The 26690-nt window shown below is 42.1% G+C and overlaps 1 protein-coding gene across 1 annotated transcript in view; it reads left to right on the top strand.

The window, feature by feature from the left end:
- The window catches only part of SCGN (secretagogin, EF-hand calcium binding protein), a 62760-nt gene extending 36327 nt beyond the window's left edge, over window positions 1-26433 (top strand). The window contains exon 10 of the mRNA XM_064431720.1: window positions 21116-26433. Within this exon, the coding sequence (XP_064287790.1) occupies window positions 21116-21253 (138 nt within the window). The 3' untranslated portion in view covers window positions 21254-26433. The remainder of the gene's footprint in view (window positions 1-21115) is intronic.
- Window positions 26434-26690: the final 257 nt, after the last annotated feature.

Raw genomic sequence — 26690 nt, 5'->3', positions numbered from 1 at the left:
AATTAGGGCTAAATGCATATATTTAACTGCAGCCAGATTTCCAGACTGTGGGGCTCATGGAGCTTTCCATAACTTTCCAAGGATTTTTTCCTGGGTTCTTCTTTGAATAAAGAAAAGCAAAGTTTTTGAGGTATCAGTCAGAGTGCAGGTCTTTCCAAGAAGGGTATGGCCCATAACAACTTCTAAGTATCAGCTTAAGCTTCTCTTAACCTTTATTTTACAGGAACTGTGCACTTTTTTTGCTAATACCAACCTAGGAAGGTTTCTGTCCAGGGGTGATGTTTGTATGATTTTGACTACAGTATCAGTTGACACTTGTGCCTTCAGCCCATGGCACTTGGCTGAATATCTCCCAGTGAGACGCAGAGTTAGCACAAAGCTGGAATCTCACAGAGCCCAGTCAGGCTCTTCCCTCATGTCAGTCTAATATGCCAGTCTCCCACCAGGGAGGGAATCCCTGTACTCTATCTTCAGCCTAATTTCTGAGGTCACAGGTAGTCCCTTCTCATCCCATTCTTTTTTTTTTTTTTCTGTACTTCTCTCCTGTAAGAACAGGTACCTTGTTTCCTATTTGTAAATTATGCTGAAGGATAACAAAACTGTGTTTATGGCAGTTTTGCTTAGCAGCCATAACAAGGGTCTGTTTTATTCATGACCAGGGGAAAAGGAGCAGTGAAAGCCAGGAGATGAGTTCAGGTAATTACAGCAGGTGAAGAATTAGGTCTTGGTCAGGAGGCTTTCATTGCTCCTGTCCCACCTTGCATGAACACTGGGAGCCAGTGTTAAACCAATAGAGAGCTTGAGAAGAATTACCAAGGCTTACTGTTTTAACCTGCTTATCCTGCTCCCCACAAAAAAGCTCTTGCCCAGAGTGCTCCCAGACACCACTTGCCTGACAGGGAAGGGAGGTGCATGGGCACTCAAAGGAGTTGTGGGTGACGAGGAGCACAGCAGCAGCCTTAGTGCTGCATCCTCAGCTCAGAGGCTGCTCAGCAACTTTTTGGCACAAAACAAGTTAAAAATCTTTTATCAGGCTGGCCAGAGATCACAGCTCAGTGGCATGAGCCTTAAGCTCTTTTCTGGACTGGGGCTGGAATGTTCACTCATTGCTACAAATGCCACTTGAGTACCTTCCCGTCACTCATAACTGATCAAACTTGGAGTAAATCTTTTACAGATGACACTTAAGCATCACTGTAGATAAATTCCTAATTTGTAGTCTAGGAGAAAATGTAGAAAAGTTGAGATGCGCTTTACTCCAACTGTGGTGTCAAAATCAATCATGCACTCCAGAATTTTCATGGTTTCTTATCTCTCTTATTTAGCCGGTTTTGCTTAAACAAATTAATATTTCTGGTCACATTTGTATGAGGACAAGCCACAACTTGAAGGTTTGCCAGCCTTGCTTGGCTCAGGAAGACTTTTCAGCAGGTACAGTTTGGGCTGAGAGCACCTTGCCTCTGACTTGAAGCCCTGTGTACCAAGGAGACATTAGTGCTGGTAGCAGCTTTGGTATGCAACAGGGCTTCACAGACAGGAATCCAAAATGCAGTTGTAACTTGAATTAAACAATCCCAAATTTCAGAGGTCAACATGTATCAGCCACACATAGCTACACATAGTGGCCATGTACATGCAAATATGCATATACATATTAACAAATGTAGACAGATTAAATGCCAGAATTCCTGTACAGGAACTATGCATGTGCATATTTATTTTATTTGGAGACTGCATGTACTTTTCAATCAGACAAAAAACAACAGGGATGTCTTATTAGGAAAACCATGATGGAAGCATGCATGGGATGCCAGAGACAGTAAAATTACCCTCTAAGCAATTAAAGTCTTCTGGAAGTTTGCTTTACACTGTAATTTAACATTTCTGGTGTAAGCAACTCAGTCAGACTGACGTTTAATTTTGATGGTTTGGAACTGTGGAGCCACTGCAAATCTGGGAATAGCTGGCTGCCACTGAGTCTGGTCCAGCTTGCTCCAGCAGCCAATTTCTGCTGTTGGCAGGGAAAGAAGGCTTCTCCCCAGCTGCAGGATAGCCAGCATGCATCCGCCAACCACATGGCCAGGGAGCTCCATAGGGGCTGCTAGGTAGAGTCCCTGAGTAAACAGAGTGCCTGGCATTAACAGCATCTTTTGGACTAACCAATTGTTAAAGTTTTCCTATATAATGATTAGTGCACAGGTGGTAATTATTAGTAACAAGCAATTATTAACTTACACTTGAAAACCTTGTTGTGCCAGCTTCTGAACAAATACATCTGAGGAAGAACGTCCCTACCCTGAGTTCTTAAAGCCTTGTTTGGTGACTGTTCCCAGGGTGTGGCCAGAAGAAAAAAACAAACCACAAAATATGTTTTGAACTTTATGGTTATGGGGAAGTTCTGTGCTAAGCACTTGCAAATACTATGTGCCACTCAGGCACTGGGTATCATGACTCACAAAGGTGAGCTGGTAGAGGAGAAGTTTGCAAAAAGCCTTACAAAAAAAAATCTTGAGGCAGTATTCCATATTATGGCATAGAGTCATAGAATCTTTTAGGTTTGAAAAGACCTTTAAGATCATTGAGTTCAACCATTAACCCAGCACTGCCAAATCCACCACTAAATTATGTCCTCAAGTGCCACACCTACACATTTTTTAAATACCTCCAGGGATGGTGACTCCACCACTTCCCGGGCAGCCTGTTCAAATGACTGGCCATCCTTCCAGTGAAGAAACTCCTGATATCTAATCTAAGTTTCCCCTGGTGTAACTTGAGGCCATTTCCTCTCATCCTGGCACTTGTTACCTGGGACAAGAGATCAACCCCCACCTTCTGCAACCTCCCTTCAGGACATTGCAGAAAGCAAACACGTACCACTCCTGAGCCTCCTTTACTCCAGGATAAACACCCCCAGCTCCCTTAGCTGTTCCTCAAAAGACTTGTGACCCAGACCCTTCAGCAGTTCTGTTGCACTTCTCTGGACACACTCCAGCACCTCAATGTCCTTTCTATTGTTAGGGACCAAAAACTGAACCCCAGATTTGAGTTGAGGCTGCACCAGTGATGAGTACAGAGGGATGATCCTTCCTCTGGTCCTGCTGGCCTCACTCTTGCTCATACAGGCCAGGATGCCTTCTTGGCCACCTGGGCACATGCTGGCTCACATTCAGCTGTTGTGGGCCAGCATCCCCAGATCCTTTTCCACCAGGAGCTTTCCAGCCACTCTGCCCCCTGCCTGTAGTGCTGCCTGGGGTTGTTGTGACCCAAGGGCAGGACTTGGCACACAATATCACACATTTGGCCTCAGCTGATTTATCCAGCATGTCCAGATCCCTCTGCAGAGCCTTCCTGCCCTGCAGCATAGCAGCACTCCCACACAACTTGGTGTCATCTACAAAATGACTGAGGGCATGCTCGATCTCCTTGTCAGGTCATCAGCAAAGATAATATACAGGACTGGCCCCAGTGCAGAGCCACAGGGGACACCCCTTGTGACTGACCACAAACCAGATTTAACTCCAGAGGTACCTAATTCCTCCTTTACCTCAGTGTTTAAGACCAGTTTTCCTAGGGGTACACAGCCCCCTGAGCTGGAAGACAAGGATGGGGAGCAGAGTGAAGCATCTACAATCCAAGCAGAAATTTCCTACACCACCAAGATACACACAAGTCCTGCACTAGTGTTACAACAACCCCACACAGTGCTACAGACTTGGGAAAAAGCTGGAAAGCTGCCTGGAGAGGGATAAGCACATCCAACATTTTGAAAGAAAGTGTGCAAAGCATTAAAAGCTGCAAAATATAGCAAGACTAAGTGATGACATAGAGATGAAAATCATCATTTCACCACCTTTAGCCTGATTGGAATTGTTTCTGTGCAGTTGCAGGGTGAATTAAAGACAGGATTTGGATAACACAGTATCATGGTCCCAGGGGACTAGTTATTCAAATTTATCTTCATATAATTGTTGCAGTGTACAGTGTAAAATAAGAAAAGGATTTTAATCTGTTTCTGCCTAGATATGTTTTCTCATCACAGAAAGCACCACTAAAAATTTTAAGGAAAGAATGTATCCTACCACCACTGGGATAGACAGCATCTCATTTTGGGGCTGGAGTGGTACCTCACTCTGCCATTTGCAGAGCAGGTAACGTTTTCCTTTTAGCATCAGGATCTCTTTCTCTTCTGAGTCCCTCATTTCAAGTAAAGATCATAAAAAGGCAAATCCTCCTGAGATGTGTGTTTGTTGTGAAAACCCACCTGAGCAGAAGCAAACCAGACAAACAGGGTCCCAGAAGGTCCCAGTACCCTCTGCCCTGAAGAAACACTCATGTCAGGCTTGTTCTCTTAAAACTTTCCATTACCTTATGAAATCTACTGTCCTATTTTGCCTGGGATCATTTGTTCATTAAACATCAATATCCTTATTTTCAAACTAATAACATTTAAAAGGTATTGCCACAGGGAGGCCAAATTAGATCAGGGTCACTGCCGTGCCAGGCACTGTGCATGCACAGAAATAGATGTGTGGCTGGGAGGGCCTTTTTTCTCTCAACCTCTTCTACCAGACCTTCAGACACTTTGTTGAAGCCTGATGATGACTGTGGTGGGTACTGCCAGTGTCTGGCTGACCACAGGGTGGGGAAAATTGCATGCCGCTGTAAGGAGGTAGAAACTCCCACGTATGGTTCATCACTTCAAAAATTCAACAAGCGCCACTACCAGGAAGGTCAAATAAACCTGTTTTAAGGGCACAACTAAAACAGTGCAGAGAGCCCTGTCTGATGAGAAGAGAAGATGGACCCAGTGTGATGTGCTTAAGCCATGTAAGCTCCATCCAACAGCATCAGCCACAGCACCAGAAATTCCATCTGTTATGATGCAACTTCTCTTCATAAAATAACAAGTGGAAATTCATTAGGCCAGAGGAAGTGTACTCTGTCCCTCTATGCACAGAGCATTCTTGTCCTCTGAGCAAATGCTTTTTTATACTCTTGATCTTCTTCATGCTACCAAACATGTTAATGCACTGGGGTCCTTTCCCACAGTATTATAGAAGACTGTTATTCCTGAGCTGGTAGGAGAAATTCTTGAGGGCATTGGTAGGCATCATTTCTACATCATCCATGGACTAGTTACTGCTGAGATGGGGAGACAAGTTGACCTGCTTCCTTCAATTTGCACTGTGCAGATTTTCCTCTAATACAAAGACATACCCAGTGCAGAATACAAAAATCAAAATATTAAATCTCTTCCACTTTATCTGGTCTCTCTCTGTAATGAGAGGTTTCCAAAGGCCAGGAATTCACCAGAGTTTTAATACCTACCCTTTGAATGCTATTAATCCTTGTGGGGTAATAGTGGGGAGAAATCCTTGCTAACCATGTAGCTTTGAAGTTAATTCCCTGTAGAAAGATGCCAGAAAACAGCTGTGACACCCACTTTCTGCAGAGACTATAAAGGGAAAGGAGAGAGCTGGGCAGACAAATTTGTTCTATTGAAAATGCCCCCCCCCACAAAGGGTGCCCTGTGTCTAGGTACTCTCTGGCAGGTGAGTGGCTCTATAGCATCAAAGTTTAGCTGACAAAATTTGTCTCATCTCTGAATAAAACTGCACTGAGAAGAATGCTCAGAGGAGGAAAAAGTGACAGATGTTAACAGCAATTACTGTTTTTACAGATAACTGTGGTCACTGGTCCTAAGCCAGATTTTAAGACAGTGTGAGCTTCTCTTCCTTGATAATATTTGTATTCATCCTAAATCCCAGGTTGTGGTAATGCTCTAAAGTAATTTATTGCTCATTTCAATTCTGTTATTTTTAATTAACTTAGGGATTTATGAATGCACATTATCTGTATTCTTAGAGGAGCTGAGGTGCTTTTCCTGCTGTGTGGTGTCAGCTGAGAAGACAGGATTGTATTAAGTATCAGTTACTCACTTTTCTCCATTAAGGTGCACTCTGAAATTGCCCTGCCATGAGGAACACGTTTAGATATGCAAAGGAAGGAGTGAAATCATATGGGGAAATTCAAGTTCCATCAATGTTCCTGGCCCTTGCCATTCATGGGAAGAGCTGTATCCAGGTCCCCTGCAGAAAATCCCTCACCCTGACATCCCAGTTCTGGCAAATAAAGTCGAGGCCATGATAAGCTATCCAGGCTACATGTGGTGTTCATAGCAAAAAGTTGGTATCCCTATAAGAAGAAAACCTGTAAGAGAAGGTTTCCATACATGGCATAGCTTTGCTCCTAGAATACATGGACTTCTGTAGGGCAAGGCACCAGGTCCCTGAGCTCTATTCTAAGCTGTTCACCTAGCTATGAATTCACAGAGAAAGTTAAGGAAGCCAGCATTGCTTTCCTAACTTCAGCTATTGTGGGCACTATCATGGACTTAACATACTGCTTCAGCTATTGGAAGTCCTCTGAAGGAAGGACAGCAAGAATGGTATTTAAAGGAGATCATTTGCATTCAGAACTATTTTGGTTCCTCACAGCCAGGTAGCCTTCAAGAACAGAATACACATGTCAAAACTTGCCAAGCAACCTCAGTGAGGCAGAAGCCTGTGAGGCATTTGCCAGCCTGTTTGCCCCAGCACCTGAGCAGAAGCAAATGCACCCTTGCTGATAAGTGTGGGTTTGCTGTGTAACCTGGTTACTCTGCTCAGGCTCATTGTGGCTTCCAGACAGCTCCTTTCCCTGGTCCATATGAGCTCTCTCTCTCTCTGGTGTCATTAACACACCTGGTATGTAAATGACTGCAATACACCCTTGGAAATAATTATTTGCTTACTTTTAATGAGGTATACCGATAAATAAGCAGATTATAATGTTGTTGCTGCCTTAATGCCAATGTGGATGTTTAACTTACTTAAGTGTGAGTAACTGGTGTCAGCTAGGTCAAAAAGCTTCCAGTGTCCCTTTTCAAGACAAATATTTTAAGCCAGACACAGGCAGAAAAAGCAGTAGCAATTTAGGCATTCTTTACTGACTGCTCACGCTCATGGCCAGGATAGCTGTTGGGAAAGCCTGCCTGGTCTTGAGACACTCCTGGGAAGGAGGGCAAGGTGGAGTATGTCTCTTCTAAGGAGCCCCTTTGTGAGGCTGCAAATGCCACATGGGATTACCAGTTGAATATTGCTGGTCCAGAAGTCACTATAACCTCTTAATTTTATTTCTTGGCTGTAAACTAGAGATAAGGCTCTTTCTGCGATAAATGTGTAGGAGATGCCTAATTAGGCTTCCAGTGGCACACAGATGATGCAGTTTCCCTTAGTATTTAAAGCTGAGGCTGACAACTCAGCCTTTGCCAACCAATATTCTAGCCTAGGGGTATCCTTTAATCATGCCTTGGATACCACAGTCTAACTGCTGACAACATTGTATTTGTGCTATTGTTTCTCATGTTGTGTACACTGAAAACAAGGCATTTCAAACTGCAATGCACAGCTGATGTAAATAAAAAATTACAGTTGTTACCAGGAAACAGCTGATGAATATGCAGCACCACAGGAGCATATGGAGAGTAGAGTAAACCTAGACTAGAATAAAGGATTGGCAGGAATCATGCCCAGGATATTCTGCACCTGGGTGACAGAAAAAATATACACAAAAGGCAGGAAGATTTATAGATAAGAGCTTTTTCTACAAAAAACAAGGCTTCAACTCACCTGCAAGAGATGAAGTTCAAAACAGACTAACTGGATAGCATGGACCTCTCAAGGAGTTTGGAGATTAATCATCAGAAGAGGTCCAGAAGCAGCTGCTGGTGATTCAGCAGCTGCTGGTTGTTGACTTCAGAGCAGCAGGAGGACATCAGGTGTCCTCAGCTATACCACATGAGAAATTTGGACAGTGATAGCAAACAGCAAAGCTTGCAGGAATGACCAGTCTAAGTATTCCTTTCTGCTCTTCATTTAGTGTCATCAGGAGATCAGCAATTCTCTTAGGTTAAAGCAAAGTGACCTTGTTCTGCTGTTTTGTGAAAAGGCTTTTCTGTCTTTACAACTGTCTCAAAGATTGGTGAAGGCACTGAACAGCTGGAAGTCATGCTGTTTGTCTCCCTGGGTTTTGGGTTTTTTTGTGGAGTTACTCTTTACAGTCTTTAGGAGTAAATCAATCTCCTTTCCTTGGGGGATTTAGTGTTACATGTGCTCATTGCAGGAATGAGGAAAATAATTTTCTTGCAGACTTTTCCCCTTTCCTTAGTTATATATCTTCTTCTCTTGTTCATCTATTCCAGATAACTAATTGGGACAATCAACATGAATAAATAGTAGTTATTTGAAAGAATGGAGGTTTATATAATTTATTTTGTGCTTCTATCATCTTTTATACTTTCTCTACACTGTGTAATAAGGTATTTTATGGAATCATTAGGCCATAGTTCTAGAACAACAAAGTTCCTTGAAAAATTCAGTTTGCATGTGGTTGTGACACCTAAGCCTGCACTAATCTTTAAACAGTGGAAGTACCCCTATGGAAAGTAATTCTAAGTGAGGTTTGGGGGGTTTGTTTTATTTTTCTTTTTCATATGTGTGTCCCTGTGATCCTTCTTTTACAGTGTTTATGGTGAAAAAGCATTTTGAACCAGGGTGTTGGTGGAAATTCTTTCTGCTCTTATACACTGTACATCTTGCAGAGAGTGGAAGAGAAGAATCTGGAGAGCAAAACAAAATATTATATTACAATTAACAGACTAATGCACAGGGAGCTCTGCATCTGAGAGGCAGAGAAATTATTCTAAGGAGAAAGAGTGAATTTCATTTCTTGTATGGGTTATGTCTTCATTTTATCAATATTCTCTGGTTTGTGCAGACATCCTCACACTAATTAATCTATCAAAAGAGTTGTTGTGCAGGATTCATAGAAATTTAGTCAATCCTGAGTCTAGAAGAATCACTGTGATCTTTATCATTTTTCCAGATAATTCTGTGCTGACAATGGCTTGTATCTCACTGCACAGAACCTTTACCTTGTATTGCTCAATGCTGCCTGCCATCCCTGAAAAATTAACAAGAATAATTCCTTCTAGGTGGAACAGCCATCACTTGCTTAAGGTCTGAATCCTGCAAACATGTACGATTGTATTTAACTGTGCTCTAGATTTTATTCCAATTGACATCAGGAGAGCTGTTCAGACAGGGAAAATGAAGTGTTTATCTGCTTTCTAGCAATATTAAGCTTTGCCCCTTCTCTGCTATCAGTCCTGGCTCTCCCAAGTGCCTTTGAAGGCATGAGACTGTCCAAGCATAGATGAGCCATGAAATAAGCTCTGAACAATTAAAGGGGAAGTCCAGCTGTGCATCCGTGGCCTCTGCTTTCAAATGTTGCTTTTAACAGTGTAGCACAAGCTATTTAAAACAGCAACATTTTATTTGAGAGAAAATTTGTATCACAAAGATTGAATAACTCATCAAAGAGGCAGGAGCAAGCTCAGTTATAGGGTGTTTTCACTCCTCCTGTTACACAGCTGCTGCAGACACACAATTGCATTAGTGCTGGCTGCTGATGGGAGAAGGTCAAAGCCTTTGGCTCTGGATGGAAGGATCCCAGGCACTTTGCCTGCAGCATAACAGGGAGGCAAAGGCCAATGAAATGGTTGCTTCTTGCATGATTTATTTGATATAACGCAAAACTAGTTGGAAAACACAGGCTATGTTAATAGAAGTGGGGGGAAATAGAGAACTGCAGAGGCTGTTGACCACTGGGGCACCCCTGAGCATGTCTGACAGCAGATCATGATGGAGCTGAATTTGCTGTTGTGTCTCAGGAGTACTGACAGATTGCCAGAGGGTGAGGTATAGGAGAAAACCTGGAATCAGCTTTAATTCCACTGAAGATAATAGTGTCTGTTAAATTTTGGGGTCCTCTTGTTTTTGTCTTATGTCAGCTATTCTGCTAAATCAGATAACACACTGGGCTTCTTTCACTTGGAAGTTTTACTTATCCACTCAGCATGAGCCTTCCTGAAGCAGAAGTCTTTCTCCCTGGGACAAAGGGGCTGAGTCACTGCCCTTCTCTCCATCACAAGTGACCACAAATGCCCAGGCCAAGCAAGGGCATTCAGTGCTTTGTGATGGGATGGGGAACTGGTGTAACAGGCTGAGTGAGGAGCTGAGAGCCAGAGACAAGCTGGGGGCTGTGAGCCTGAAACCTGGTCAGGGAAAGGTACAGAGACAAATCTGGTGACAGGAAAACATGAAACTTTAAAGATGAGGAGGGAAAACTGATGTCTGATTTTGCTCCCCTTTCTCAGTAGAGGATGTAATGCCAGCATCATCAGACTGCCAAAAACAAGAGTCTGGGTAGCTCTGTAGGTGATGATCGGGCTAGGGCTGCCCAAAACCAAGGCACTTTATCCTCAGCATGGACATGCAGTGCCACAGACCAAGTTACTTCCAGACTGCATCTTTTTCTCATAGGGAAAAACCACCTTCTAAGAACCACCTTCTTACCCTGGAGGATTTGGCTTTTGTTGAGTGCCAGAAGCATCATTAGCCAACCATGGGGGGTAACTTTTGCAGAATTTGGTCACCTTTCAGTCTCATCAGGAAGCACCATACTCAGCACTGGACAGATACCAACAGTGTAGCTGTGAATTTAGTGTGATGGACATGTTCTGGATGCACCTTGACATGTCAGATGTAATGATCCTTTACAAAATGATACAGATGGTGTCAACAAATTTAGATTCATTTTCTTAATGAATTCATGGCCATTAAAAGAGAATCTGGGCCATGATTTTTTTCTTAAAAATTAATTGTAGTAGCTTTGTCATAAAGACATTTAGAAAAAAATTCCTTTTGCTTAAGATAATCTATAGAAATGTGAGTTACTTAAACAAAAGTTCTTTTTCCTCACTCATACCAAAGACTGAATTGGCAGGTGGAGGACCAAGCAATTTTCTGAGCTTTTGGGACAAAACTGCCTGGCATGACCATTTTAACTTCATTTGCAGTAGTCATTCACGTTGTTATAAGATAAGCAAAAAATAGACCTAGAATATCTTGTACATAACCTGTATCAGAAGTAATGACCCTAAGATGGACGGAATGGTAGAGACCTGGATCTGTGAGTGCAATAAAGGAGTTCTTGGCACAGCCCCTCCACTCTGTTCTCCTTTCTGCAGATCTGCTGTGCTGCACCTCCCAGTGGTGTGGCTGCAGCATGCCAATATGCAAGTGCAGTACCAGGGAACAGCCTCACATCAACTTCGGGGTGGTGCTAAAAGGGGACAGTTCAGTGAAGACACAGAGCATCAGCTTGGAGATGTTGCGTGTCCTCAACCCCCACCCCCCCTTCCCCTCACTGCTTCTCAGGGAGTTCCCTGCTGTGCAGAGGGACCTGCTGCTGAGCTCCAGGGTGGGCAAGTGCAGGGTCCAATCTCAGAAACAATTCCTCTGGCAGTTCAGCTTGGTTTAATCTCTTTAATCCTTTCCTCAGCTGCCTATTGGAACCACAGAGAACAAAGCACCTTTTCTTTTTGCTGCGTGCTGATGAGGCATGGTGTCTTAATTACAAATATCTACCCCAGAGGGAGGCAGATTACCTTTCCAACCCCATTTTAGAGTGGAAGAGCTAGCTGTGCTCAATCACATTGATCCCTGTAGAGAAACCACATTCACCTATACTGCCTTCTGTTTTCTGCTTGTCTTTTAAGCTGAAGAATACTTAGATACAGCACCTCATTAAAAAAACTCAAACAAACCAAACCAAACAATCACAACACAAAAAACCAGATTGTGTAAATGTTATTTTAAAAAATCTGTATTTGATATTTTTCCTGTAGCCATATCTTTTCAATTTCCTTCAATACTCCATTAATTTATTTACATACTGCACGCAAGTCAGTATGGTACCTGCTGGCACAGATATGGATTAATGTTTTAAACTGCTCATTCATAGTGGGTGCAGCTTTCTTGAAAAACAGCTCTGTTTTGAAAAACAGCTCTGTTTAATTTCATTTGGACAGTGGATGTAAAGACAGTACTCTCTGGTACTCAGTTCAGGCTCCTGTATGCTGAGTGGGGGCACTGTCCCTCAAATATCCTAATTAGTAAATTGAACAGCTTCTAGGGCTTTTTTAATATGTACTGTTGGACATTTCAGTTCTTTACACCAAGTGTGTGACTAAAGGCACAGAGGACACCTCTGGTACCTGAGCCTGGGATCTATTCCAAAGGTCAGGAGGTGGATGATGGCTTGCAGGCATCAGACCAAGGTCTCTGCCATGACATGTAAGAGTTTAAAGTACAATGCAGATGTGCAGGGTTTAGAGTTTAAAAAAATGTGTGTGTGAATGGACTTAATAAATAAATCATAATTTTGAATTAAAGTGAGAGGAGACCCAATAGTTCATATACATAATCAAACAAAAGAGAAATAAGGCTCTAAGTTCACCTTCCAGTTTGTCATAAGACCACATAAAAAGATGAATAACAGGCAGTGGCCTCATGATGACAGTTTGATAAACTAAGGCTTAGTGTGTCTTATCACGTTTAATTAAGGCCTGAAAAACTTGTGGCCAGCAACACTTGTCATGGCTGTGTTCATTTGTAATTAGCATCCTTTCCACTTAACTGGCTGCCAGTCTGAAAGTCCATAGCAGGCCACCATCCAAAACACAGATTTTTGGGTGGTGTTGGCTGCTTAATCTTTTATGTCCCTGCTGAAAGAAGAGGTGCCCTCTACTGTCTTCTTCATAAATATTCCTGACTCTCTGCCTCTGTTATTGTGCCTTGCTCGCGTAGGATTTGATTGTTCATTTCTGAACGCAATTTTAAAACATCTGGAAGCAATTACTTTGCTATCAGGGATTTTTTGACACTCACCTTTTTTTTGCACTTCAATCAATTTCATTCAACCACTGGGGACTCCAAAGAGCCCCTTTCTGTGCATACCCCAGCAAGTGTAAGATAAAACATCATACTTTGCTTACTTCCATAGGGCAGGTTTTATTTCAGCTTAATCCTTGACTGATGTTCTCAGGCCAATCCTGCTCTCCCGCTGTGCTCCTATGAAGGGAATATTTTCCAGAGCAGGCTGCAAAAGCCTGGTGGATCTCTGTGCACTCATCCAACAAAACCCTTCTGCCCAGAACCTAAAAGACCTCCTCCACTGGTCTGCTGGGAACTTCTCCATTACAGCCCACTGTGCCAGCATGATTTCTCCCATTGATACAGGGATCTTTTCAGCTCCTTCTGTACAGACTCACCCACAGCTTCACTCCTGGTCTCCAGGAGCTGATGCTAGTAAAAAAGCCGAGAGGAAAAATGCCACCAGCCTCTCATGCTCTCTGAGCTGTTTGACTGGGGCTCCAGAGCACAACCACAGTGTAGCCAGTGCAAAGTCCCACATATTTTTCTTGACTGTAGGCACCATCAGGAGTTTCAGGTGGAAGTAAACAACATGCTGCCTGTTCCCAAGGGAGGAAGTTTCTGAAGGTGCTGCATGCTTTGCATTGTATGCTAATACAAGAATGCTTGTGGCCCATCCTTGGCTGCTTGATTCATCAAACATTCTCTTGTGTCCTCTTTGCAAAACTTGTCCTCTTTGCAAAACTCTTCTGTCCTGTGTGACTCCTTGTGCACCAGGGCACAGAAAGGTAACAGCACATTGCACTGGAGCCCCAAATGTAGGGAGCGTTTTTTGACACTTGTACATGTTTTCAATAACTATTCTCATTCTTATTGTTCTCTTATATTTTGGGGTTTATTTTGACTCTAATTTAACACACCCAATAGAAATTATTAAATCTTTCAAGAAATATGCATAAATTTGCTGTATTACTGGAACATTTCATTTGTTTCTAGACTAGGCTGAAGAAAAGGAAGAGTATTTTGTATACAAGATTGCAAACACTTCTAACTTGCAACCATATAAATAACAAAAAAAAGAGTAATGCATGATACACAACTCATTCTCTGAAAAAGCAAAAAGCCACCTCTGTTTAAAAAAATAACTGATGCTTCATAGTTTGGGATTCTTACTTAGTTTTCTTAATAATCTAATTCAATGGGGTTTCAATGTGGTTTCTTGCATCTTACTACTATTTACTCACGTGGGTCATTCTGACCCACGGAAAAGGCACCTCAAAGCACCATATCTTTACATATAAACATATATGTACACACTCATATACAGTAAGTTCATCTGTTATAACACACATATAAATACATATTTAAATATACTTCTGAAAGCAAAACCACAAGGAAAATCTTCTCATTTCCTTGACAGCTCTTTATGTCTTTGACAGATGTTTCTAATAAAACAGAACGATGCAAAGAGTTAAACAATAGTTCTGTTGAAGTCAGTGTGGCTTCTGCCACTCATTCCTTGTAGGGCCAGCACTGCACTCCAATCTCTGCCCAGATCAAATTAACAGAAACGTTAACATCACTTGCCACATGGGTTTGGATTCAGTGCAAACATCAAATCATCTGTGAGACCCCCTCCCTTTCTGAGTGCTGTTAACAGCTTGAAAGGATCATCTCTAATGTTACTAGAAAAAGAAAATATTTGAATAATGTAATTTGCTATTGCTTATGTGTTTGTCTTATATTTTCTGCTGTTGCAATATAAAAATAAAAATATCTATTTCTGTATTTGCATATTATGTCAATTGAGCACTTTTATATAGCACATTGAATATGTCTCTCTAGCTTTATCTCCAGGAGACAGAGCAAATATCCCCAGATTGAGGGTAGTATAGGGCACTTTGCAAAGTGTCTGAATCCAGAAATAATTTGGAGAAGTGCTGCTGCAGGGTGTAATTCTCTCTCTGCCTGCTTTTTGCTCCTTTTCTTCCACAGAAAAAAAAGGGGGGGTTATTAGAAACATTTCTGTTACCCATCTTTGAAATGGTTCTGTGCTAAAGCTAAATGGAGACAGGAGACGTTTCTCTCCTCATTATCTTCAGAGTGACCTCGGCACTGGTTTTGCTTATGGAATGCAGGGGTACATCTGCTCCACATCAAAGTTCATTCCACATTTTTCTGCCCTCTGTCATGCCACATTTGCAGTACATTCCCCTCTCTTTCCTTAATTTTCTTTTGCTTTTCCCCATTCTTGGCAGACTTCAAGGACACTGGAAAATTCACCATAGCATGTGTTACAAAAACAAAGAAGAATAAGCCTTTGTTATTTGAGGATCATCAGAACAATTTCTGATGAATTCTCAGCACTCTTGAATGTAGCCTGCTTTTCTAATGCTGTTATTCATATAATTTCCAATATAAACTTTTTCCATCCACTGTTTATTTTATTAGGTTTTGGTGAGCTTTCCTGCACATGGATTGCAGTTTGGATTACAAAGGTACCTTTAATTCTGCAACAGCAAACTTTGCTCTGTAAAACATGAATTTTTCTTTTGTTTATGGTGCAGGGGTGCCAAAATACACACACACACACAAAAGAAAGTGTGACAAACCTCAATAAAGGTCCTCAGCATAGCACACAAGCATACGTTTACTAAAATGAGATGCTGCTGAGCTCTCTGCTAGCAGATATGTTCCATGAAGTGTACAGGCAGGTCTCTGGAGTATTTTCCTCACAAGGATGGAGCCAAAAGATTATTTGACTCTGATCTGAGTAACCTATGAACCAATAATGGCCAGAGTAAATTTAAAACACCAGATAATTTTGTTGCCTGGTCTGCACCTTTTAGCCATCTGCACTGTACTGCAGATACTGATGTTCTTGGGATCCCTTTTTAGTAAGTTGTTTAATTTCCTTTAGGACAGTGTCTGGAGCTCATCTTCTAAAGGGCTAAATGATTAGTGTTCTAAAGAACAGCACAGGAACTACATAGGTTTTACTCCAACTCACCGCCACAAAAGGTTGTACTCTCAGGCTGCTCCCTGTGCTACAGGTTAGTGCATGCAATGTGCAAACTTCAACTTCCTGCCATTAAAACACCCACTCTGGCTGCAATACTTCCATTTCAGATGCACTGGAATAAAAACCAAGCATATTTTTAGGGTGCCACATTGGGCACAATAGAACCAGGTCATGTAATTTGCAGAGCAGATGGAACTAGGCTGCCCTGAGGGTGGCTGCCATGAGCAGCATGGATAAGACCTTTTCTGTGCCACTTGGCCTGGCCACACAAGTGCTTCATGTCCTGCCACAGATGCTGTTGTGACTGCAGGGATGTACCTGAAGACAGTGAAAACTTCTCCACCAGTGATGACAAGAAGCATTATTCCTTCTTACTGCACAGTGAAGTACACAACATCCCTGAGTATCAGTTCTGCTGGACTAGAAGTGAATTGGGCTTCTATGATGAGCATATGGGTAAAAATAAATGTTCTGGGCATCCTCCTTATTCCTTCTACTCCAGGCTACTCCTGCTACCCTCTATACAGAATTTGCATGTATAATTTGCATGCATTCGAGATGGGAGAGGATTTTTAGTTTTACTCAAACTCTTGGATGTGCCTTTGGCATAGGAAGCTCAAAACCTAAAGCCCAGAAAGGTCAACTGGATCCTATTTAATTTGCACATCTTTTATCCTCTTCAGGCTTTTTAACAGATATCTCTCTCAAAGAACAAACTTAAGTCCTTTGCCTAGTGTTGCCTTTTTTGTGTAGGAAGGCCACTCACTGGTGAAACACTGGATCAGCTTTCAACAGCTTCACCAGTGTGACAAGAACAATTTAAGGGCTGAGATCACTATAAGGCAGACATGGAAGAGAGTCTGTGGCTCTTCCCAAATTCATTGGTGGTGTGCTTTTTCTCATAGTTCCCATCTGCATTACATTTAGTGCCTCATTTTCCAGTTGCTTTTGTTTTCAGGAAAACAGAAACGATTTGTGCCATCACATTGCATTTCTTGTCTATAGTCAGACAAAGGGTAAAGGGTGAGAATCCACTGTGAGCATTCACAGAGTCTTCTCTGAGCTCCTCACTTCTCTGTTTTTGAATTCCAGGGATAAAAGAACCCCTCTGCTATTCTCTTTCGCCTGTGAAGAAACATTTCAGTTTCAATCTTGCCTTTTAGGTTGTTCTGCTCCCCAGCCCACTGCTGGTTTTACAGAACACAAATAGTTGGAATATGCCATCTATGGGCCTGAGGAAGGCTTGCAAGCTCTAACAATTGGTTACAGAGGCCTGTTTTGCTATTTAAAGAGGGAGGCAAGCTGTATATTCCATTAAAGAAGTAATGACAATGTTTGGAGACAACTCCCATCCCTCATCTTAAACCACTCCCATTCTAAATATAAACTTGCCTGGCCACAAAAGTGCTTCCTGTTAGGAACTGAATACTGATCATGTCTGATTCAATAGCACTTTACAGTGGTGATATGAAGGAGAAACAGATGAAACAAAATTCTCCTGTTGTTTTGGTGTTTGGTTGGTGTTTTTTTTCAGTAAAATATAAATTAATGTCTTACTTCACAGCTCCTACCAAAGTCCCAGCTGCTGAGCCAGCCTAGGGTTGTCTAAGACCAGAGCTGGACTTTCTGTTACTCCTGTCAAAGTCATATTTGGTTCATTTGCCTTATTCAGCACCTTTTTAAAGTGAGGCATCATTTCAGTCAATAAAAGTCTGCAAGGTGAAAACTTCAGATAGATCTAACAGGGAACGGAGGAAAGAATGCTTGTCATGAAAGTGCACAGCATGACAAATCGTGAGACGTCTCTGTATGTAACCAAACCTCAGCAGCAGTGAGAGGTACTTAGGAAGGGACGAGACTAATATTCTTATTCATGAGGCTGGATTCACTGTTTTTCACACTGAAGCTGCTCCAGTGTTTCAATGGAGCCAGAATCCAAGCCTAGTCTATGGTGTGATACACTTCAGTCTTTCAGTGACACGCTGGAGGAGAACAGAGGATCCAAGGTACACAAAGTAGTCATTGCATGCAATTTGTGGTAACTACTCATGTGCATGCTTTAGACCGAGGCTGATTGAATTACCCCTCAGTGGGAGACAGTTAGCTGATCAACTCAAATTCCCTGAAATTTATCTTGACCTTAGAGCACGCACAGGGACACTCATTAGCAAGCACAAACTGTGGCAAGGGCTTAACTTCCCCTCACCACCCAGTGGTGCAAATTCTGCTCTTTGTTACACGTGCCTATAGAAACAGACATGTCAGGGACTGAGAGGAGTGAAAAGAGGTTCATGTCCCATTTTAAGTCATGGCCAGCAGGAATTAACTCAGTGAGACAACAATACCAGCCAGCACTTTCGAATTTGGAGTCTTTGGTACAGACCCATAGATCTATATTTAGCATCTTTTGACAAATGAAGGGGCATTGCCTGTCCAGCACCTTTTAAGAGAAATAAACTTTGGGTTTTAAATATTCTAAACATTTAAGCCAAAGAGGACAGCAGTTACTGTCTCCTCAGTGGATGTCTGTCAACTGCATGTCAAGCCAAGTCTTTCCTGGAATGATCCTGTTGCTTTGTGCTGAGTTTGCATTAAACCTGTGTAAACCTGTTTGTTCATCAGTGGCCAGAAAGGTTGTTCCCAGAGCAAAAGTCCCCAAATTCTCATGGGGATAGTGCTCAGAATCTATTTCCTGAAAAATATTACAAAGGGCATGCAGTAGAAAAGGCAACCTAGTCAAGAGACAGCCACTAGCGGGCATTTTACAGTGGACACTAAGAATAAGCAAAGAAAGAGGCCTCTGTCCAGAGACACTGAAGCTGCTCATGCCACAGGCATAAGCAACCTCTGAATTAAATCTGCTGCCATCTTCTTGAGTAAGGCTGACTTTCACTGATGTGTTGGTGTGGTTCACTAGATGCTCCCTCAGAGTAGAAGTGATACAAAGATATTCTTCTCAGTCAGCCTCCAAGTGATTCTTGGTTATGCCTCCAGTGATGTTATCTTGAGGTTAGTGGCCTTGAGAAATAGTGACCAACTCAATTTTACTCATTAAAGAGAACAACAAGGCTGAAAGGAGAAAGTTTTAAAGATGTGTGAGCAGTTTCTATAAACAGCAAGCTAATCTAGATGCAGCAGCTGTTCTGCATTCTCATTTGATTGTTTCTGAATAAAAGTGTTCTTCAGCAGAGTGTGATATCGATTCTCTTGCTTGCTGCAGACAGCATGGTCGTAATGCTCCTCTCATACATCTACAGCTTATCCATGAACTGCTACTTTGACCTGATACTCTTTTTTCATATCCTCAGACATTGGCAGCATCTAAATCATGCCAATTTTCTGCACAGCTTCTTGCTCAGCTCATACACATATCTAAATATTAATCTTTTTCTAATCTCCTAAAGCTCTCCTCCAGGCTTGTGTTACTTTCTTTGCATGCCTACCACCGATCCAACTTCTTGACAGCATCAAATACAGGCACTTTCAAAGCCCTTCATAAGTAAAATAAGGATCCAGTCTTCCCTTTTGGATACAGACAGGACCCTTGGAGAACTTCAGTGATGGGCAGAGAGAACTGTGGGTGGCTACTTGTAAGTTAAAAACCTAAAAGAATAAAATGATAGTTGCTAACTGTACTCAGATGAATGCCAGTGGTCTTCCTCATCACATAGCTCCACAAGGAGCTCTAGAAATTACTGTGGGGGATACTCCTCTGAGCAGCACAAGCTGTATGTCTTCCCTCCTCCTCTTTCTCCATTGAGTGTAACTCACAGAAGAAAGTGAGTGCCCGGAGGGTGTGAGGATCTACCACAGAAGTAGCTAGTGCTCCGTTGGTGGAGCTCAGACCTGTTTCTTGAGACCTGTGCATTTAGCTTGAAACAACATGGACACACCACTGCTGGTGTCACGGTATTATGGGGTTTGTGTGAAGTGAAGAAGTCCAGAATTAAGTGGCAAAACAGATTGCATATACATCAGCCCCAGTTTCCTGTTCATTATTCACAGTTTGTTAGATGGAACAGGTAGTTCAGTCAGAGTTCTGCTTTTCAAACCTGTATGGTTGCTGCGAGTGATGGTTACATTATTATGCCAGGTGCAAAGGGATGAGTAGGAGTACTTATCTTTTCATCCACAAATAAACATTTTTCCAAAACTTTTTTTAAGTAGCCATCCCAGCATTTAGGTTTCCTTTTGCTTAATTCCATTGTTTTTCCTGTGGGTTTGTTTAAAAACAGGAGAGGAGAGGAAATTCATAATTTAGTAACTACTGTAACCTTTCAAAGGACAAAAACGAGACCTGATCATGCCTGTGTGCTTTTTGGTAGACAAAGGATGGCAGAAAAATAGACTAGTCTAGATTAGACTAGAATCTCAGTTTGGAGACATAGTGTCTCACCTTTACCCACCATAACTGCATTCTTCCAGATGCATACCCTAAATCTGATATGCATAAACCACATGCTGTGAGCTGCTGGGCCTATCAGTCCAAAATATCTATGAGACCACAGAATAAATCTCATTACGGCCCGGTGGCTGTTGTACAAAGCTTTAAATACATGTTTTGTTTTTACCTTTGTGTTTTTGGGCTTTGGATGGGAAGCATAAAGTTAATATTTCCTTCACTTGGCAGGAGATAGCTGCACACCCCACACCATGTTTTGTTCCTCTATTTGTGGCCGGCTCTCTTCTTCCGCTGCATTGGTACAAACACCAGCAAAACCCAGTGTTTCCAGCTAGCTGAGTGAATGAAGCCACCAAAAGAGCTTACAAAAAGAGCAGCCCTTGGAACCGTGAAGCAATTAACACCTTCATGAGGGTGATAAAAGAAGTAATGGTGGCGGGGACAAAGAGGCTTCCCAAGGTCACAGCAGGGTCGGGGCAATGCCAGTGGCAAAGCCTATGGCTCTCCCTTCCAGGACTTGGCTTCAAGTCACCTCTGCCCTGGCTCAGCACTGCTCCCACTGACCACAGGGTACATGCTGCTCTTTGTGACATGGCCACCTTGGTTGGCAAACAAGAACTTTGGGGTTTAATTCTGCTTTCTTTCACTTGTTCGGATTCAGCACTTCCAACACATCAATACTGTAAATAAAAGGGAGACATGAAACTGAGCGGGTTTTAGGCTGCTACTGCAAGTGGTTATTTATTTTCCTTTGTTTTGTGGTCTCACTGGCATGCTTGTCTCATTTTACAGTCCAGAAATGTGGACCTCCATCACATGGTACTTGTCACTTAACTCCAGACGAGATCTGACGTCTCCTTTTGTTATTTCTAGAATAACAAAACAGAAGAAACAGCTGATGTGTATAGAGAAATTTCATATCTTGTGATTTCAAAAGAACAACATCTTCATATGGTCTTTTTGGAGAAGAAGTTTTGCTGCTTCAGGAGTCCTTGGACTTCTTCCATTTGAGTCTTGGTGAAAACTGGGTGACAACCAGTGCCTCTCTGCTCCTGCTGCATGCTGGGCTTTCTGTCTGCTCAGTGAGTTTTACCAGTGCCAGAAACTCAGAAATGGTAATTTATGCCTACTGGAACAAGCATTGCCTGCAACAAGAACACCTGCTCCTGTGTAAGAGACATTCCACTGTGCAAGGTGATCAGTCCTGCCTGTCCTTCCTTCCTGCACTATAGTACCTGATTTGAACTTGCCCCAGAAATCCCGGTTTAAAAGCTTGCACTGTGCTTGAGGATGGACCACTCTGAGACCTTCAACATACCACTGTAAGCCCAGACGAGAAAAAGGATTAAGGCTTGTGCTCCAGGTGTGCAATAACTCTACTCATCAGAGACTGGAATCCAAACAAAGTCAAGGCATGTGCTTACATACATTTCATAGTGAAACACCAATCTTCACTCTCATGTAACAAAGTGCAGCGAGTGTTTAATGGACATAAACTGGGAGCAGTGAAAACATGGATAGAAAGTACCAAAGAAGGCAAAACAGGGCAATGTCAGTCTCAAGGAACAAGTTCTAAGAAAGCAGGACTGGGATAATACTATGTTTTTAAAGTTGCTATTTACCAGATTGGACATATGTCTACTTGAAATTAACACCAGCATTAGTAAAAAAAATCGACTTAAATCTGCTTAAGTCAATAGAAAAGAGGGTTTGTCACTGAAATGTCTGCCAGATGAAAATTTCATGTCTGAATAGGAAGGTAGATTTGGGATTTAAAAGGGCATTCCATACCAAAACAGGGAAGTCCAAATGCCATGTTAAATGCTCTGTTAAATGCTTTGTTAAATAGAATTTTTTTTCCTCCCTGTTCCCACTCTTGCAAAAAATTGGTAAGTGGGATAAACAACACAGGACTCTTTCCTCCCTTGGATATCTCTGCTGCTGGCTGAAGACAGCGCAGCACTTCTCAGATGGCAAAAGCAGGAGGAATTCCTTTCGTAACATCTGCCTACGTGAGGGTCCTGGAATTTGCATCTTCCCTGAGCCTGCTTTAGCTCACCTCCCTGCCTTCTTGACATTCCCCTCTTGTCCAGCAGATAAGAGCACATTTTCAGAATCAGTTTTGCAATTACCCATCTTCTCAGTTTTCTTTCCTGACCTTTAAAGGGTATGCACCGAATAAATGCCTTTGTACAAGTGCCAGACTTTCTGCAGGGTGGCTGTTTCAAAGGAATAAATATGATCTTTTCATAAATACCATGTCAGGCCCATGTAACTCACAACTTATTTATTACAGTCCTAATGCACACCGTGGAAGCCAGGGCTAGTGTTGCACAAGAACATCCATCTAAAGCATTTCAGAACTGCAGAGCAAGGTAGACAGCTAAATTTTTGTGCAAGCTTGTGCTGCTTGGCCATTGTTGAGTCTAGTTTTTACTTGAGTTTAGTGAAGCATTTAAAACTATTCAGAGTTGAGAATCAAATAATAAAAATATTGCAGCCTGTGAATTGTTTGTTAGGTATGTATTCTTGGTATTCAAAATCCAACCTAGCCACCTAGGTAAAAGGACAGAAAACTCTTCTGTTACATTGAGTGTTATCAGTTTGTCCCCATTGACTAAGTATTTCCAGCCTCCTTTCCAACCTTTTGGGGTTTGCACACCCCCACAGGGCTCACCTGAGCTGGACAGAAAGCTGCCTTAATGAAAAGCTTTCCCACACTTTGCTGTTGCCATGATATTCTCAGGATGGGAAAATAGCCCCATCTTTGGTGTGCATTGGCTCCGCACTTGTGTCCCCAAATATGGGAGGTGGGAAGCTAACAGAAATTCCTTGTTTTACTGAGAAGGTCAGCAAGGACCACCTAAGGGGTGCCCTCACCCAGATGGCAGTCAGCAAGTAGTATTGGTTGGGAAGCATGGCTGGGTGACAAGTGTCACCGCTTCATTTAACCCCTTCGTTTCCCAAATACAGCAGTGTATGGGAGGGTTTCACCCAGTATTGAAGAGCCATGAGTTCAGAGCATCACACCCTGCAGATGGCTTTCCTGCCATACATGTGTAGCATAGATAGCTAAATCCTCCTTCACTCCTCTGTCTTCCCCTGGTTCACACGTGCATAGTGGATTGTGAACCTTGAGGAGGTGATGGGTCTTTGTGCTTCAATACAGTTGTGGTCAATCTGGTTGTGCTCAATGCCTTTGCTCACAGTTTCTGCTGTGGAAACTGTGTGTGTAGCTCTAACAGATCAGGGACAAATATTTTGTGCTTAGCAGAAGCAGAGAAACCATCTCAGGGAGTTTTTTGGTCCCACTGAGTACACCTTGGCATTTTTACAGGGCTGGGTTCTTACTGAAAATGTGGCTCTAAGACCTTTGGTGGAAGAAATTTGTCCTTAAGATGAAAAAAATTTCAAGGCACTTTCTATCCACTGTCATCCTGCACAATAGCATATGATAGCATTTGATACATCCTGAGACAAAAGCTGACATACCAATAGTAAATTCATAAGATAAAAATAGTTAATGAGCAAACTGCACTTGCTTCACTCTGTGCCTCATGCATAATCATAGACAGATCTTAACCTAAAAAAATCTGATGTAGCATACATTGCTGCAGAGGTGAAAACGCTCTCTTCATCTCACACAGTCTGGTTTTGTTTATCAAGACACAAGTAGGTATCAGCATTGGATGCTTAGCTTTCACCTCTAAATCTGGCTTTCAGATCTAGTGGCACAACTTCTTCCATTTTTGGGGGGAGTTGAATTAAACATCAATTCTTTTCTGCTTTTAAAACACTTTGATTAAAGTATTTTAAAAACAGCAACTCCACCAAGAGGTTTTGAAAGTCAGGTTGCTTGAGCGCAAGTAAAAAGAAATTGTAAATAACTTTGTTTTTTTACTGTAATTTTCAGGTGGGAAGAATAAACTAGAACTATAAAAGAGATGTTAGCAGAGCCAAAGTTATTTAGTGTTTAGGTTCAATAGAGCCATTGGCAAGATAAAGTCTTTTGTGGCTCTATATCAACCTTCTTACAAATAATCCAGAAAGCTGTACTATCTGCTGAGCCCAGGGGTAACTTCATTGGTAGTCACCACTTCTTATTCAAATTACACATACAGTTGGGTGTTTAAATTACAGGAAAACTTTGTGTTTAAGAGTTTCCGCATCACGCCGAGGCTTGGGGAAAAAAGTCAGGTTTGACACATAATAGGGATTGATGTGCTACTTCAAATGCTGGTGTTACTGGAAAGGAAGGAACTTCCACAGGAAGAGCAAAGGAAATTATACAGGAATCAATAAAGAATGCTAAAAATAGTGCTTGACTTATCTTCCACATGAGTCAAAATACCCTACTCAAGGGATACACATGCTATGTCTTGGCTGGTATATCCAAACTGCTTTTACTGGTGCACAGGCTGTCAGGATTTCCTCCTAAGTCAATGGGGAGAGGCAAGAGTCTCTAGAGGACCGTTCATCTCACCTACCTAAGGAATTGCCAGCAAAAAGAGAGTGCTGTAGAACCTGCCATTTTCCTAATTGCCATCAGCTTCACATGCTTAAAGTCAAGCATGTGCTTAATTAATTTCCTGGGGGGTGCCCAGGGAGCTGAGCACCTGGCAGGACTGAACAGCTAGCTTGGAGGAAAACGAATAAATTTGCAAATGTTCTGGATGAACCTGATGAACAAAACTGGGAAATGAGGAGAGCTTGCCTGCAAGGATGACTAAGTTGCAAGCTTGGAAGCATAATAAGTCTCAGGAGAGAGAATATGATTAGTCAGGTAATTTACAGGTAATATGCTTTCATGGTTTTCTACTTAGCATTAATTTTCTTAAGCACCCGGCATAAGCTTGCTCATAGGGGAGGAGGGAGGTAGCGGTGAAGAAAGGGGCTGGGGTGGCTTTGTCCTGGGGAATGCCATGCCATGCCATGCCCACAGCTCTGGTCCCCGAATCCTGCCATGCCCAGCCTTGTCTGGCTATGCTTTTGCTTAGACAAAAAGCAAAAGCAGCATCCATGAGCATCCTCTTTCCATCCATCAGACACCTCTGACAGCATCAGCACAGAGCAGTCATGCTCAGAAAGGAGGAACAGCCAAAGCCTTTTGCATACACATTGGAAAAACTTGATATTTTGGAATTCAAAGCAGAAGCTTCAGCTTGGAAGTTCACAGGGATTTTAGCTGTGCAAAGCAGAAGCAAAACTGAGCAGTGTGAGTTGGGAGATGATGTTGTTAACCAAGGCTCTAACAAACAGTGGAGAATGTGACAGGGAAAATGATGGGTGTATGGCAAATTCTGGGGGAGGTAAAGAGAGGATGTCGCTTGGCTTTCTTCACACTTAGGATTAACCTTTCTGCACTGTAGTGGTTGTTATATCTGACTAAGCAGCTGGTCAGATCTGTTAATTAGATCTATTTTAAACCCACATTTAGATGAGCACTCTTAAAGAACAACAGATTAGATGAAGGACAAATACACTAGTATCCAAGGTCCTTCTGCAAAATATGAGAAGAGATGGTTCGAGCACAATTAAGGAGGAGATTTTTGTTTCTTAGATACTACTAAAGCCTATTACACAAACTCTTCAGGGCTCTCTACTCTCTGTAATGGGGATTTTGTGACTAGACTGAGAGCAATACAAGGCTCTAAATTTGAAGATTATAGACTGTAACATGTCACAGAAAGTTTTTAACATTGCCCCTTTTAATCAGCACCAGACAAACATGTGCAAGGAATAATACTCTCCCTACATGCCTCCCACCTCCAACCTCCCCATCTTCCAAACAAAAAACTGCAAGAGCCAACAGATTTGCTCTGGCTTGTTTTATTTCACTTTGAGCTTATTAAAATGCTGTGTTTGCAGTTTATATTTGTTGGCACACTGTTATTTCAACGACATTTAAACAAGAACTACATAAGCAACAGGCAGATCAAGAGAATAACTCATTTCATTCTGTGTTTTGAAGGGATCCTATGTAGTCTTATAATCACCAATTACATTATCTGTGCTATTTATTTGCTTTTGATTTACTTACTTCAGAGGATGACTGACTGACTGACTTCAGCTGTTTCCCTTTGTTTCTACTTGTTTCCGCTTTCAGTTTCTCGAGTACCAGCATGACAAATACAGCAACAACCAAATTAATCTACCAGCAGCAAGTGTTTACAACTCTAAAGGATTGTCTGTGTGGGTGTTTAAATTAAATAGGAAAAAATAAATCTTTATTAGAAACAGTGTTTGTAATGTGTGACTTCACTCTCTTCTCCTCTACAAGGCCAGACCTTGGTATCCAAAGTCTCTGGCATGGAGTGAATGCTGCTTCCACGGCTGGCCATCCCCCAGCTGATGGCTGCAGCCCTTCATGAGTTGGTACCATCCAGAGCATTGTTGCAGGCCTTTGTTTTGGCTTGGTAAACACTCCTTTTAATATAATTGCTGGTTC

This window comes from Passer domesticus, chromosome 1 (assembly GCF_036417665.1).
Source record: "Passer domesticus isolate bPasDom1 chromosome 1, bPasDom1.hap1, whole genome shotgun sequence".
Classification (NCBI taxonomy): Eukaryota; Metazoa; Chordata; class Aves; order Passeriformes; family Passeridae; genus Passer; species Passer domesticus.
The sequence above is the reverse complement of the archived record's forward strand: the minus strand, read 5'-3'. Positions and strand labels throughout refer to the sequence as shown.